The sequence below is a fragment of the Petromyzon marinus genome, chromosome 29, assembly GCF_048934315.1.
Source record: "Petromyzon marinus isolate PM22_M1 ecotype Great Lakes invasive population chromosome 29, UKy_Petmar_22M1.pri1.0, whole genome shotgun sequence".
NCBI lineage: Eukaryota > Metazoa > Chordata > Hyperoartia > Petromyzontiformes > Petromyzontidae > Petromyzon > Petromyzon marinus.
Window position 1 is genome coordinate 4,268,091 of NC_133695.1, and position 16,814 is coordinate 4,284,904.

Sequence of the window (16,814 nt, forward strand, 5' to 3'; positions counted from 1 at the left end):
TAGTGATGTCTATAGTAATGTCTATAGTGATGTCTATAGTGATGTCTATAGTGATGTCTATAGTGATGTCTATAGTGATGTGTCTATAGCGATGTCTATAGTGATGTCTATAGTGATGTCTATAGTGATGTGTCTATAGTGATGTGTCTATAGTGATGTCTATAGTAATGTCTATAGTGATGTATCTATAGTGATGTCTATAGTGATGTGTCTATAGTGATGTCTATAGTGATGTCTATAGTGATGTTTCTATAGTAATGTGTCTATACTGATGTGCCTATATTGATGTGCCTATACTGATGTTTCTATATTGATGTGCCTATATTGATGTGCCTATACTGATGTGTCTATACTGATGTGCCTATACTGATGTGTCTATACTGATGTGCCTATACTGATGTGCCTATACTGATGTGCCTATATTGATGTGCCTACACTGATGTTTCTATACTGATGTGCCTATACTGATGTTTCTATACTGATGTGCCTATACTGATGTGTCTATACTGATGTGCCTATACTGATGTTTCTATACTGATGTGCCTATACTGATGTGTCTATACTGATGTGCCTATACTGATGTGTCTATACTGATGTGCCTATACTGATGTTTCTATACTGATGTGCCTATACTGATGTTTCTATACTGATGTGCCTATACTGATGTGCCTATACTGATGTGCCTATACTGATGTGCCTATACTGATGTGTCTATACTGATGTGCCTATACTGATGTGCCTATACTGATGTGTCCATACTGATGTGCCTATACTGATGTGCCTATACTGATGTTTCTATATTGATGTGGCTATACTGATGTGTCTATACTGATGTGCATATACTGATGTGCCTATACTGATGTGTCCATACTGATGTGCCTATACTGATGTGTCTATACTGATGTGCCTATACTGATGTGTCTATACTGATGTTTCTATATTGATGTGCCTATACTGATGTTTCTATGCTGATGTGTCTATATTGATGTGTCTATACTGATGTGTCTATACTGATGTGTCTATATTGATGTGTCTATACTCATGTGTCTATACTGATGTGTCTACATTGATGTGCCTATACTGATGTTTCTATGCTGATGTGTCTATATTGATGTGCCTATACTGATGTTTCTATGCTGATGTGTCTATACTGATGTTTCTATACTGATGTGCCTATACTGATGTTTCTATACTGATGTGTCTATACTGATGTGTCTATACTGATGTGTCTATACTGATGTGCCTATGCTGATGTGTCTATACTGATGTGTCTATACTGATGTGTCTATACTGATGTTTCTATATTGATGTGCCTATACTGATGTGTCTATACTGATGTGTCTATACTGATGTTTCCATATTGATGTGTCTATACTGATGTGTCGAAACTGATGTGTCTATACTGATGTTTCTATATTGATGTGCCTATACTGATGTGTCTATACTGATGCGTCTATACTGATGTTTCTATACTGATGTTTCTATACTGATGTGTCTATACTGATGTTTCTATACTGATGTGCCTATACTGATGTGTCTATACTGATGTTTCTATATTGATGTTTCTATACTGATGTGTCTATACTGATGTGCCTATGCTGATGTGTCTATATTGATGTGTCTATACTGATGTGTCTGTACTGATGTTTCTATACTGATGTGTCTATATTGATGTGCCTATACTGATGTCCCGAAAGTAATGTGTCTATACTGATGTTTCTATACTGATGTGTCTATACTGATGTTTCTATACTGATGTGTCTATAATGATGTTTCTATACTGATGTGTCTATACAGTATGTACACGTATGCAATATGTAAATGGATTTGGTCTGGAAATGCAGTTTGGACACAGCATTCAGAAAGTTGCCACTTCAATTGACCAGTCGAGGGGTCGACTCAGCCTATCATTCCGTAGGGGTTGATAAAATGAGTACCACTTTGCAGGATGTAAACGGTGGTCGTCTCACGGAGAGACCGAGTCCCGCCATGGGAATGTGGAATTACCCGCCTGCTATGCTTAGGACCGCCAACTAACATGATCCCTTAACCATTGCTGGTGATGCGTCACCTGTGTAAGATAGAAAACACGCACTGATTAAGAGCCCTTTGGTCAATCCACTGCTGGACGAAGGCCTCCCCACGCCACGTCGGTCATGGGGGTTATTTGACCTTACTTCACCACGCCGGTCAGTGCAGGGGTGGTGCTGCGCGTAACCAGTGCAGGTATCGCCCGCCACCGACGTCACCCTGTGACCCGCAATCAGTCTCCGGTCACCGTGTTCGCAGCAGCGCAGTGCGCAAGAAACCCCGTGGCTGCGCCGCCGCCGCCGCCGCCGCCGCCGCCGCTCATCCCTCGACGACGTGAAGCGACGATGACGCCGCAGCCACGGGGCCGGGAGTCAAACTCGCGATCCGCTACCTCGGCTCGCAGTGCCGCGCACAGCGCGAGCGAGAGGGCCGACGAACCGCGGACGTCGTTCCGTGACCGTCGCCCCGCACGTCACTGGCGCGGGTCGGCGGCTTCGGCTGCGAGCGCACCGCAGCCGGGAGCTTGCGCCGGCGAGCGGCGCGGCTCCTCCTCCTCCTCCTCCGCCGCCGCCGCCGCCGCCGCCGCCGCCGCCTGCCCGTCGCGGGAGCAGTCGCGGACGCAATCGCGGCGCCACACATCGCCGTGCTGTTCCTGAGCGCACCGCGTCGACGGCTGTGTGTAAGCGCGGAGGTGCCTGCGGACATCTTGATGATGGTGGTGCTGGTGATGATTATTGTTATTCTGCTGCTGCTGCTGATGATGATCCGGATGGTGGTGGTGATGATGATGCGGATGGTTATCTCGGGACTGATGCTCTAAACCCTGTAGTCGAAGTTCGTCCTGCTGTTGCGGCAGCTGCTGCTGCTGCTGATGATGATGATGATGCTGTTGCTGCTGCTGGTGATGCTGCTGATGATGATGCTGCTGCTGATGATGATGTTGCTGATGATGATGCTGCTGCTGCTGCTGTGTGGACATGAGTGGGAATCCGCACCCCGTGTAGGGGGCGCACGTCCCGTAGCTGTGATTCGTCACGGGAATGCCACTCGCGCCGTTGTAATCTCCCGCTCCGCTCTCCAGCGCCGTGTCCGCGAGGCTGCCTCGCCCTTGCTGCTGCTGCTGCTGCTGCTGGTAATGGTGGTGGTGATGGTGGTGGTGATGGTGGTGGTGGTAATGGTAGTGGTTCTGATTGGCAGCCGGGCAGTGTCCGCCTCCACCTCCTCCGCCGCCGCACGCATTGAGCACTGGGTAAAAGCGCATGTGCGGAGGATGGTGATGAGGTTGATGAGGTTGATGATGTTGATTGTGTGGGTGTTGTTGGTGGTGCTGCGCTCGGGATGTCGAAATGATACCGCCTTCCCCACCCTCCTCCTCCTCATCCTCCTCCTCCTCATCCTCCTCTTCCTCCTCATCCTCCTCATCTTCTTCCTCTTCTTCTACCTCCTCTTCCTCATCCTCTTCCGCATCTTCCTCCCCGTCGCCGTTGCCGACCGCGCCGTCCGGCTCGTCCTCCACCCGGGGCCTCTTGCTCGACACGGCCAGACCCCCCGGGGGCTCGGGGTAGTGGTAGTGGGCCGCGGGGACCTGCGACGTCCAGGGACCGGGCCCCCAGGGCCCCAGGCAGGCCGACTCCCAGCCGCCGGCAAAGGGACCTGCGGCGGGTGCCGGCCAGCCCTGGGCCGGCGAGGGAGGCGGGAAGCAGGAGGAGGAGGAGGAGGCGGCAGCGGCGGCCGCGGCGGCCGCGGCAGCGCCCAGGCGGAGGCGCCTCACGAGGTTGTTGATGAGAACGGAGCGGCGGAGCAGCGCCTCCGGGTCATCCAGCAGCTGCAGCTTGCGCATGGAGAGGTTGTGCAGGCGCAGGCGCTCCTCAGGCACGCACAGGCCCTGGATTGGGGGGGTGGGGAGAGGCGAAGGCATCGTTGTTAGTTTGGCGGTCGTCATTGCAGGCAACTGTTTGCGCAGTCGTCTCATTAATTGCCGGCAAATTTCTGGGTTGGAATCTCGACACGGCAAACTTCGTGCCCCTCCACCCCACCCCCGGACACTTGGCAGGAATCTTCTGAAAACTCGAGTCGTGAGACTCGGTGAAGATTTACTGGGTAACCAAGCGCAACGGTAATCATCAGCAACACCTACACCCTACTTATCGACGTTATTTTTATTATTAATATTACCATCACCCCCGTCATTATCATCTCGAGTATCAACAATGAGAGCTGTCATCATCATCATAGCGGTGGTGTTTGTGATCATCATCATCATCACTCGTGATCGCAAATAAGGATGATCGTCATCATCATCATCATCAACAACACCATCGACGTCACGCTCAGACCAGGACAGTCTCATCTGTGTGACCTCCTGGGTCACCAAATTGAAAAGGAATCAAAACTAAACGCGGCAAGAAAAAAAAAGACAATCTAAATTGAGAGCCGAGCGACCACGTCCCGTGAGAAATAGAAAACACTGCATGAATTAAACACGGTTATTAAATCAGATACATTAAAGAGCCGTTATCGGTTAGATGCGGGTCACACCACGCAGGGAAACAGCACTTGACCCAACTGTACACAGGCTATACGGGGGTGGGGGAATCCTTTTCTTCATTGGTGGCTCTCAGTATAAACCGACCAGGCACGCGAGAGCTCAGGGCCCCTAGCAGCTAAAGGGGCCCCGGGATTCGTGAAGAAAATTACGGGTGACCCAAACATCGGCTCAAATGCAAATCCTAAATAAATAAATTAACACGCGCTAATTAACATAAAAAGCCAATTAGTCTCTGTCATCTCTATCTCGTCCGCACATCCCTTCTCTCATCTCATCGCACGCCTCTCATCTACGTCTCTCCCCCTCTCTCTCTCTTTCTCTCATCCGCACGACATCACTGTCTTTGGTCGACATCCCTTCTGTCATCTCACGAGGAGTTTAAAATTAAAAGTGGTGCGGTAAGAAGAGGAGGAGTGAGGGGGGGGGGGTGAATGGAGGGAAGCAAGGCCCCAAAAAATAAATTCTGCATAGGCATCTGCTTAACGCGACACACGTGACACCACGGAGGCATTACCATGCAACGCGCATTTATTTTCTTATTAAGAGCGGGCGGAGGACAGACAGGCCGGGGGGTGGGGTTTGGGAGACGGACGCGTGCGGAGAGAGAGAGAGAGGGCTGCCTCCACCACTACCCCAATAACGCACGAAATCCTTTCCCTGGCCATTCAGCGAACCCCCACGGTGCGAAGTTCCGCACGGTAAACTTCCGTGTGCGCGTCATTCCGTTCCTCGGTGTCGCGGTGCATTGCGCGCGCGTGGATGCCTCGCGTACGAGACACGACGGCGGTGGGACCGTGGACAGGCGGACAGATTTAAAAATACGTTACATATATGTGTATATGTACGTGCATTGATGTCTGTATGTATGCGTGCGTTTTGCTCAGCGGTGGGCGCAGTGGCTTCAAATCCCGGCCAAGGCGAACAACATCAGTGGTGAATATCTGAACTGTGCTGGGCCTCCCCTATAAAGGAGTGAGTGGTGCAGTGTGTAATACAGCAGCACGGGGGAGACAAAGGCGGATGGCCGTAGTTATGGCCACTCTACCCCTCGTGTGCCGTGCCAGCTTTTATAGGTTGGGCGCTAACAGCTCTTATGCGAATTGTCTATGTAGGCTACACGGGGGATCTGTCTTTGTGCAGGTGTGTATTGTGTGTGCGTGTGGTGTAATTGTGTGTACGTGCATGTACGTACATGTCTGCACGATGTACATGGTGTGTGTGTACCACTATTTACTTCGACGGAGACTTGCGTCCCCACAGATGGACGGTAAGTCAGTCAGTCTTTGGTACAATGTCCACAACCATACATCTAACTCCTAAACCGCTAACCCATAATCCTGACCCCTAAACACTAATACCAAGCCATCACCATAACCCCTAAACCCCAAACTTCTCATCCTAACACTTAACCGTAAGCCTATCCTCTCACCCCAAATCCCAACCTTAACCCTAACCTTAAACCCCCAAACCCTTAACCCTTGGCGCACGTGTAACCCTTTAAAACAGAACGCTTAAGCCTTTATAACCTCTTCAGCTTACACGACATCTAAATGTAGTGGCGTTCATTTCACATTTCATCAACTGGTCGGTTGGGGAAGTGAGAATTGGAAAGGGCCCAATGGAGTGCCTGTGATTGGATGAGACGGGGACGTGCAACCAAGTAAAGAGTTGTGATTGGATGAAAATATTGGCCTATGAATGGATATTCATTTGTGGGGACAGTAGATTCTCCCATGTAGGTGGTATCACCGTCACAGCTTGGGTGCATGCATATGAGTATGTATGTTATGCATAATAAATGTTTTTGGGTTCAATCGCGTAAGTATACATGTGTCGTAACCCTCCACCACCCGACACAGACAATTAGTTACTTCAGCCCACCGGTGTGTTGGAGAGTAAATCCACAACATTTACAATTAGAGTTCGACGTTTCGCTGGTAATTACCTCCAGCATCAAGCCAATAACATTTATACTTACGCGATGTAACCCAAAAGCCTTTATTATGAATAATATTGGTCGTGAAAGCCTACGTGTCAGAATGTATGTTATGTTTGACACGTGTCGCGGTGGCTTCGCGCACTCCGCTACAAACCCAGCGACCCCAATTCGATTCCCGCTCACGGCCAACAACCCCGGTGACGATTATCTAATCCAGCCGGTCATGGGCCTCCCCTAGGTCGACTCAGCCTCAAATGAGTACCTGGTACGATGTGTAAAACATCGCCGCTAGGGAGACAAAGGCGGCCGGCCGTGGCGCTGGCCAGGCACCCCACTTCGTGTGCCATGCCGGCCTGTCAAAGGTGATTGCCAACAGCACTTGCCCCAACAGTCTGCTAAGGCTACACGGGTGATCTTTGGTGGGAGTCACACGTGTGTGTGAGATGCACCGGCATGAATCATGAGTCGTTATTTATCCTGGAGGAGGAATCTGACGAAGGATTTGAAGCTCTTTGTCGCAGATGTCCAGAATTGGTGGGGGGGTTCGCGAGTTACATCAACAACAAACAATATGATAAAGGATACAAGAGTGAGCTCGAGAAAAGTTTATCATGCCAATAAATATATTATATATTTTTTTTATTTTACCAGGTAAGGCCCACTGAACTAAAACGATATTTTTCATAAGCGACCTGGCTATCACAAACGATAGCTCAACGAAGTGGCTTACTATGTGGACATTTTGAGCAGCCAAATAATGTAAACGCGTGTTTCTAAATGTTGAGTTAAAAACCAGACGACCCGGAAGAAAAAAATCCACGTAACCATGGGGGAGAGAGACACGCAAACTCCAAATATGCAGCAGGCGTCAGGGATGGGATCGACCCCACGACCTCCTGCTCACCAGGCGAGGTAATCAACATCTCGCCACCATAGCGCCCTTGTGGCGTACCGTGCATACATTCACGCATATTCGTGTACGCATATATAGAAGAAAAAAAAATCATCCAAATTATAATTTGTATCGCGCACGTACCCCATGCAGCCAGCTTGGCATGTGTCCCTCGTGGTGGGCACAGTCTCGGTGCTTCCGCTTGAGAGTCGGGATCTCGGTGGCGCCTTGAGCCGGCACGGCCACGCGCTCGCCGCACGCCGACTCTGCGGAGAGGGCAGCCAACACCGCGTGCACGCGGGAGGTCACACGTGGGCGGCGGCGGCGGCGGCGGCGGCGTCGAGCGACAACACCGAGGCATGGCAGGCGTCATCGGCACATTGCCAGAGTCGTTGAACCCCCACACACGCGCGCACGTTGGGGGTCATCGTACAGATACGTACGCACGCATAGACGTGGACACACGCATGGATAATTATGCGTACACACACACGGTCATCATACAACACGGACACACGCATAGACGTGGATACAGACACGGATATGCATACACACATACGCATGGATAATTATGCGTACACACACACACACACACGGTCATCATACAACACGGACACACGCATAGACGTGGATACACACACGGATATGCATACACATACACATGTATTATGCATACACACATACACGGTCATCATACAATACGTACACACACGCATAGACGTGGATACACACATGGATTATGCATACACACATACACAGGGTCATCACACAATTCGTAGATACACATAGATATGCAGACATAAAAAGAGGCAAAAATCTCCATATAGCCTGAACACACTATTGGGACAAGTGCGGTGAGCGAGCACCTGTGAAGGCCGGCACGGCACACGAGGGGGTTGGGTGACCAGCACCACGCCCGGCCGCCTTTGTCTCCCCAGTGGCGATGTTTACTACACACCGCACCAGGTACTCATTTTGTCAACCTCGCGAAGACCCATGACCGGTTCAGATAATCGCCACTGGTGTCGGCCGTGAGCGGGACGCCGGGTTCATCATAGCGCATCGCGCCAACCGTTACACCACCGCTCCCCACAATTCACACGGAATACATGCACACACAGGCACACATGCAAACAAATCCCGTATTACCTTTAGACTGTTGGGGCAAGTGCTGTTAATCTATTGAGGTCAACATCAGCACATGAGGGGGTGTGGTGTGGTTAGCATCACGCCCAACCGCCTTTCTCTCCTCAGTGCTCATATTTTGACACCGCACGAGGTACTCATCTAAGGCTGAGTCGACCAAGGGGAGGCCCAGGACTGGTTCATATATCACTCTCCACCGATACTAGCCATGGTTAGCGATCGAATGCAGGTAGCCGGGTTCATAGTGCAGTGAGTTCAGCACTGCAACGTTATATCAAACAGTGGTCTATATATATTCAGTGCGCAGGTTACATTTATAAATATATAGAGAATGTTGTCCCCTTAGACGTGTGGGGCTTTCCCCTGGCACTCTGCTTTACTCTGAAAAGCAGAAGCATCCTGAACGAATCTAAGAGATTTAGTGAGGATGTGATGCATTATCAATGTAGAAATTACTATAGGGCAAGCCTTGCATTCGTGAGAATATTTTAATTTTTTCAGGAATGTGTTCCCAAGTTTTATATTTATAAACATAATAATTTGAAACTCAGACCTAGATCCAACATTTTAGATCATTTGGAATGTATTTTCTTTTTTTTCGGAATAATCCGATAACTTAACGCCGCAGGAAATGACATCACTAATATGGCATCACAGGAAATGACCTCACTAACATGGTGTCGCATCCACACTTTTCCCTCCAAAAGTGGTGCCACGTGGCATCGGTTGACGTCACTTTTGTTGGCACGTTAAATTGTTATGCGATGTAAACCATCCACAAATCGGAGAACATATCCAATTTTGCTAAAAATGTTTTACACCTGAAATGTTTAAATATGAAGCTCAACCCTAATATTTATTTAATCTCAATGGGATCTCAAACCCTGGTTTAACAATATAATTATTTGGCGTGTGTGTGTCCACGTGTGCATCACGTTTGTGCCCTGCTTTACAAACCCAGCACAATTGGCCTTAGTGGCGAGTGATATCTGAACCCGCCCTGGGCCTCCCTTAGCTCGACTCAGTCATTTAATAAGTACCCAGTGCGGTGTGTTAAATAGTTTGGGTCGCCTTGTCTTTGGTAATCAAACCAAGGAGGTCACCCGGTTTGCCCTAGTTCATTGTAGTACAGTGTATGTATGTTGTGTGTGTATATATGTTGAACTTCTTTCGCACCATACGTAGGCGCACCAACTGCTTACGCCAACTCCCCCACACATTCCTCACCACCGCCACCCCCCCAATGACCGCACTCATCATCGCGCACGCAAATCGCGCATCCTGTGTGACTCACGGGTTACAGGGTCGGGGGTTGGGGGAGTGGGGCGACGGGACGGGGGTGATGAGAAGGTGACTCACGTATGTATGTATGTGTGTGCGCGTGCTGAACTTCTTTCGCGCCGTACGTGGCCATACCGGGAGTGTGGCCGTCGGGGTGCGTTCGCTCGCACGGCTGCTGTCCGAACTCCGAGGGGGCCTCCCAGGCTGGGGCCGGCTCTGCAGGCAGTCCCCCGACCCCGCTCACGGGCAGCACGAGGGTCATTCCTCATCGGTTTAGGGGCGCACCCCCGAGGGCACGGCGTGGGGTGCGGGGAGGAAGGGGTGGGGGTAGGGAGACCGCGAGGGTGGAGTGGTGGGGGGTGGTGGTTCAAGCGGCCGGTTGGGTTGGTGTCTCTCGCCCGGGGCAGCAAGACGTTGAGATTCCTTTGTCCCGCGTTGAGCTGCGAAGGACGACAAAAACAAACAACAACAACAACAGCAGTCGCAATGATGAGCCTTAAGAATTAGTACTTAGCATCGGCAATGTGAATGCTAATCAAATTCGTATTGTTGTTGTTAGACGAGCACAGCGGTTAACGCAATACATTCTTGACACGGCGAGCTGAGTACAATATCCAGCCGCGGATAACATCAGTGGCCGAGTGACAGCTGAACGGATCCTGCATGCATGCACCCCACCTCCTCCACCCCACCCCCGCCTTATTACAGGAAAACCTCACAAAACCTCAAAACTCTTCACAAAAGTGCGGCAAAGCTATGCATGGCCATTGTTTTTTTTAAATTGAGAATTGCGCAAAGCGGAGTAGGCCGGTGATTATGGCACTGCACTATGACCCCGGCGACCTGTCTATGACCCCGGCGACCTGCACTATGACCCCGGCGACCTGCACTATGACCCTGGCGACCTGCACTATGACCCCGGCGACCTGCACTATGACCCCGGCGACCTGGCCACGGTTCGCATCGACAGCGAGCGACTGCTGACCACCCCACCCCCCTTTCACTAGCGGCGCTCACCAGTGTGGTGAAGTATGGTAAAAAGACCGTGATGATGGCGTGTGGAGCCATTTCACTAGCAGTAGATTTGCAAAGGGCTGGAAGTAAATAATGTTATATATGTGTATGTTAGCGCGTGTTGTGTCTTCTATGGAACACGGTTCTGTTGGAAGGGAGACAGCGAAACGAACTCAGTGCCTGCCTTAAAAACCAGGCTGGAAAAATATTTGTTTATCATGATTTAGGATTAATTTCCTGGGCGTTAAGTATTTTTGTAGCCGTCTCTATACGTTAAAAGTTATTATCATCATGGGTCGATCAATTGTATCAGTCGTGGTCTAACACATTATGTTTATATTCGATACATTTTAAAGAAATATATTTGCAGTGGTTTTATAGTAAAAATAATGTCGTTCCATTTGTTCGTAAAATTATAGTAATGAAAATTCACAGCCCTTTTAAAAAAAAACAGGGTTATGATTGAGCACAGGCCCAAAAGGCCAAAAGGTTAGCCACAAACAGCACTGTTAAATAAGTCGCAATAGATAGCAGTGTCACACGCTTCTTTTAATTGCGCAAGGTTTTAAGACATTAGGGAGACGATGATTGGAGGGAAATTGCAAAGTGGAGCGGTGCGAGGGAAGCAGCAGAAAGAGAAGCGTTGTGACCTGCGGTGTAGTGAGCGGGTGGGTGAGCGAATGAGTGGATGGGTGAGTGAGTGAGTTAGGTGGGTGAGCGAATGAGTGGGTCGGTGGGCGAGTGACTGGGTGAGTGAATGAGTGAGTGGGCGGGTGAGTGCATGAGGAAGTGTGTTGTTGTGACCTACAGTGTGGTGGTGGCGATGGTGGTTGAACACAGTGGGTGGAGGAATTAATGAGCGAACTTCACAGGACCAGTATCCATGGCCGTAGCTATAGATGAGTGATAAGGAGGGCAACTAACCACCGATGAGTGGGTGACTGGAGCGAATTAGGGAGTGCTGGATCATCAGACGCGCCACGGTGGCGAGATGTTAACTACCTCGTCTGGTATACAGGAGGTCGTCGATTCGATCCCGACCCTGACGCCTGTAAATTTGGAGTTTGCGGTGTCTCTCTCCCCCGTGGTCGCGTGGATTTTTCTCCGGGCCCTCCGGTTTATCCCTCAACATTGAGAAGCAACGTGCACTCAATAATTTGGCTGCTATAAATTTCCACGTGAACAGCCACTTTCTTTGGGCTATCATTATTGATAGCCAGGTCGCTTCTTAAAAAGCGCTACATCGCTCAGTGGGGCCTTACCCGGTAAAATAAAAAAAATAGTCTCGTTTGAGCAGTTTAGTTTTAGCCATCCTGACCGCGTTATGTTGGCTCCTATCGAGTGCGGTAACGTAGGAAACTGGGTGCACCACCCCCAGCAGGATACTAAAAATCAACTGCTGGATGATGGCCTCCCCCCCCCCCATGCCATTTAAGGAAGGTTGTATGAGCAAACTTCACCACGCAGTGGAGCCGAGGACCGGTTTAGATACCACGCCACTCACGTCAGCCACGGCCGGTAATCGAACCCGTGTTGCCAGGTTTCGAATTGGTTAGGCTCACGGCATCCGTGTGCAAGCCCGCTAACTGCTGCGCCACTACTCCTAGAACGCAACTGTGGACGTGTTGCTGGATGGTTCGCATTGGAACGTGCGTGTGTGAATTACACGCGATAAATTTATCACGATGATGATGATGACCGTACTATTAGTAGGTTTAATGACGTCATCACAAGTGACGTCATCATCGCAAGTGACGTCATCACATATCCCTCTTTAAGGAACTGAACAGGAGGATTTCTCCAGAAAATCTGGCTGCGCCTGATGATGCCGGTTGTAATTACTGGCGAAACGTCGTACTCGGACTGTAAATGTTGTGACTTGGCTCTCCAACACACCGGTGTGCTGTGCTAGTGACGAATTGGCCACGTTCTGTTTACGTGACAAATCTTACCAATTGGCTGCGTAGGGTGGTGGTGGGTTTAACGACACATTTATATATTTACGCGATCTAACCCAAAAAACCTCTATTAGGGATACCATTAGTGATTACTATAATTTATAATCAGTTTCTTTTGCGTTTGATTGTGTAAGTATAATATTTTATTTGTTTTAATTATAATCCTCCACCACCCAACACAGCCAATCAAATCAAGTTGTCGGATAAGTGAAGGGTGAGAGTTAAAAAAAAACATTGACATTATACCCTCCGCGGTCTCTCCCAAAGAAACCACTTATAAATCATAATTATTGATCGTGCAATGAAAGTACCTCCAACGATTGTTGATGTCATTGGCTCCGTTATCACTAAAATTACACCACCCTGCCATAGCGATATGGAACTTCCACAGCTGATCAACGGAAATTAGACTATTTTTTTTTGCTTTTTCTGATTAATTTTATTTATCTCGAGAGCGGAGTGCCCAGGGTTACAGCCCCACAAATACGAGGGAGGCAGGAGTCACAATCTGCAGTCAGCCTGTCACCAATCTATTTTCTATACTGAAATAATACTCGAGCCATCCCAGAACTATGCTGTCCTACCAATGTAATCCCACTGAAACGCTACACCAAATATGCAACAACAAAAAAACAATAATTGGCTATACACCGTGTTATACGATTGCACTTTAGAATATTATTGGATCGTTATAATTTACTGATAGTGAAGTTACAGCCCTCTGTCAAACCCCTGCTGGAGACAGCTTCCCTGTGCCTTGTCACGGATGGGGAGTTGTTTGACCATACTTCACCGTGCCGGTCAATGTAGGTAGTTGAAGGGAAGGTGGACTGGGTGTCAGGACCGGTTCAGATGTCACTCGGTACTGATGCTAGCCGTGGCCGGGAATCAAACTCGGCTCGCTCAGGTTAGTATTGCACTGCGCTGCCACCACCCACAGAGCTCTTACTCAGATGATACCCACCACAGCATCTAGTATATGCACTTAACGTTACACACGAATACCCACCGTGTGACGGTGTTCATCAGTGGGTGTATGCTGCCAAAATGTTGCATCCGGTGTGTTTGGAGGCTGTGCAATCTAATTAAGCACTCTGTCACACATAAAAGTTGGGACCTTCATTTGAAAAAAACAATTACTAGTACCTGCACTTTTCAATACTGCACAACATAGTACTGTACACGTGTAATTGCCCGTGACCGAATCAACCAGAATGCAACCAGATCTCGGAAGCCAAGCAGCCGTTGTTGTGCTCTACTCTCTATGCTCCCCGCTTCCACCAACCCGCACTGATCAGGGAGGAAGAGGAGCAACATGGACTGGAAGAGGGTCCACGCGAGTCACAGACATCATCATGATCATCACATCGACCGCGTGTCGAGAAGAGTAAGCGCGGGCTCGGGCACGTCACGTGAACTCGAAGGGATGACTGCTGGCGGCCGCGACTAACGGCGGAGTGGCAGCCAAAATCGAGATGCCAAGCAACGTTGGGCCCCGGAGATGGCCCAACGGTTCCAGGCACATGCCAAAACAACGTTGGCTTCACACGTCAGTGTGTACAAAGGGTGCACTTGCGAGCAGACCCGTGGTAATGAGTGAGTGTTTACGCGTAGGCTAGCACGTGTAAGGGAGGTAAGTACATGCACGTAATCTAGACGATAAACGAACGCACGCTTGTGCGAGTGTACGTCAAATTGATTGTTTGGCCATCGTGTTGGCTTCGTAGCAGTCGCGTAGAGAACAATGGACACGACTCACACGTGTACACAGCCCTGTGTACAATGCACGCCGGGACGGTGCATCAGTCGGTAGTGTGGTCAGCACCACGCCCTGCCACCTTTGTCTCCCCAGCGCTGGTGTTAACACACCGAAACCAGGTGCTACTCATTTAAGGTTGAGTCGAGCTAGAGGATGCACAGGACCAGTCAGATGTCACGCAGCGGTCTTGAAGCCGTGGCCGGGAATCGAAATTGGGTGTCTGCGACCCTCATATTCACGTCCACGAACGCCTCAACATACACCCATGTAGACAAAGATCCCCCGTGCATATTGACAGACTGTAGGGGCAAGTGCTGTTAGCGAGCACCTATGATGGCCGGAACGGTACACGAGGGGGTGAGTGGCCAGAACCACGCCCGGCCGCTTTTGTCTCCCCTGTGGCGATGTTTACACACCGCACCAGGTACTCATTTGAGGCTGAGTCGACCTAGCGGGGGGCCCAGAACCGGTTCAGATCATCGTCACCGGTGTCGATCGTGAGCGGAAATCGAACTCGGGTCGCCAGGTCCGTAGAGCAGCGCGCTAACCGCTACACCTCCGCTCACCACACACACACCAATAACACACACCAATAACACACCATACACACACTAACACCACACACCACACACACCATACACACACTAACACCACACACACACCACTCACCCACACCTACACACACTCCACACACACCACACACACACACACCAATAACACACCCCACACCCACACACCGCACACACCATACACACACTAACACCACACACACACACCACTCACACACCCACACCTACACACACTCCACACACACACCACACACACACCAATAACACACACCACACCCACCCACCGCACACACACCGCACACACCATACACATACTAACACCACACACACACCACTCACACACCCACACCTACACACACTCCACACACACACCACGCACACACCAAAAACACACACCACACACTCACCCACCGCACACACTCCACACCACTTACACATACCACACACTTTACACGCAAACACAAAACCGTGTTGCACACTGCAATGGAGCCACTCACTTTTTTTTTACTCCAACCGGGACTCAACACCACGACTTGTCACCCACCCGACTCAATCCCCATCCCACCATTCTCTCCATCCCCGGCACGACTCTCCCACTCTCCCTCTCTCTCTCTCTTCACATCTCACCTGCGCCTCTCAGAACTCACCGGCGAATCGACGGAGACCCCTGCTCGGCTGAGCCCTGATCCCAGCTCTCTCCCCGAACGCGCGATGCGATCTCTCTCCCGGCGACAGCGGCGATCCTCCTCCTCCTCCCCACCACCGCCGCCAGCCACGCACGCTCGCTCATGAATCGCAGCAGCCCAACCTTAAAACTCGCCGCCGACCGCTCGCTCTACCCTCATCCGCGCCTCATTCTGTCCGCTTGTATCAGCGCGAGCAATGAGCGCAACGCGCAACTGACGGGGGTGTACTATCACGCGAAGATGAACCTCGATACTTGAGTGTTGATGCTCGTGCTATCGCGTTCGTTTTGCCCGGTAATTAGCCGTAATTGTTCCCCCCCCCCCACCACCACCACCACCTCCGCGAACGGACACGCAGCGCTACAGCACAGTCGTGATCTCTGGGTTGATGCCCCGTGCACATGAGTGGTGGTGGTGGCGGCGGCAGCAGCGTGCCGTGCCCTGCGTGCCGTGTGTCAGTGGTGCGCGCGCGCGTGCGTGTGGGGGGTGCGGGGCGCGCATTCCACGCGGCGCGTGGGAGGAGGAGGCGTGGACGGCGCGATGATGGTGGTGGTGGAGTAAGGGTGGTGGTGGTAGAGTAAGGGTGGTGGTGGAGTAAGGGTGGTGGTAGAGTAAGCGCAGTGGTGGTAGAGTAAGGGTGGTGGTGATGGTGGTAGAGTAAGGGTGGTGGTGGTGGAGTAAGGGTGGTGGTAGAGTAAGGGTGGTGGTGGAGTAAGGGTGGTGGTGGTGGTGGAGTAAGGGTGGTGGTAGAGTAAGGGTGGTGGTGGAGTAAGGGTGGTGGTGGAGTAAGGGTGGTGGTGGTAGAGTAAGGGCAGTGGTGGTGGAGTAAGGGTGGTGGTAGAGTAAGGGTGGTGGTAGAGTAAGGGTGGTGGTGGTGGTAGAGTAAGGATGATGGTGGAGTAAGGGTGGTGGTGGTGGTGGAGTAAGGGTGGTGGTGGAGTAAGGGTGGTGGTGGTGGAGTAAGGGTGGTGGTAGTGGTGGTGGTGGAGTA

At 50.6% G+C, this 16,814-nt stretch overlaps 1 protein-coding gene across 1 annotated transcript; it reads right to left on the minus strand.

The window, feature by feature from the left end:
- Window positions 1-361: 361 nt before the first annotated feature.
- LOC116947319 (uncharacterized) lies at window positions 362-16,325 on the minus strand. The gene is made up of 4 exons (XM_032962914.2): window positions 15,785-16,325; window positions 9,973-10,277; window positions 7,555-7,676; window positions 362-3,916 (listed from the first exon to the last, which is right to left on the minus strand). The coding sequence occupies exons 2-4, from the start codon at window positions 10,097-10,099 to the stop codon at window positions 2,504-2,506; spliced, it is 1,662 nt and encodes a 553-aa protein (XP_032818805.2). The 5' UTR covers window positions 10,100-10,277; window positions 15,785-16,325; the 3' UTR covers window positions 362-2,503.
- Window positions 16,326-16,814: the final 489 nt, after the last annotated feature.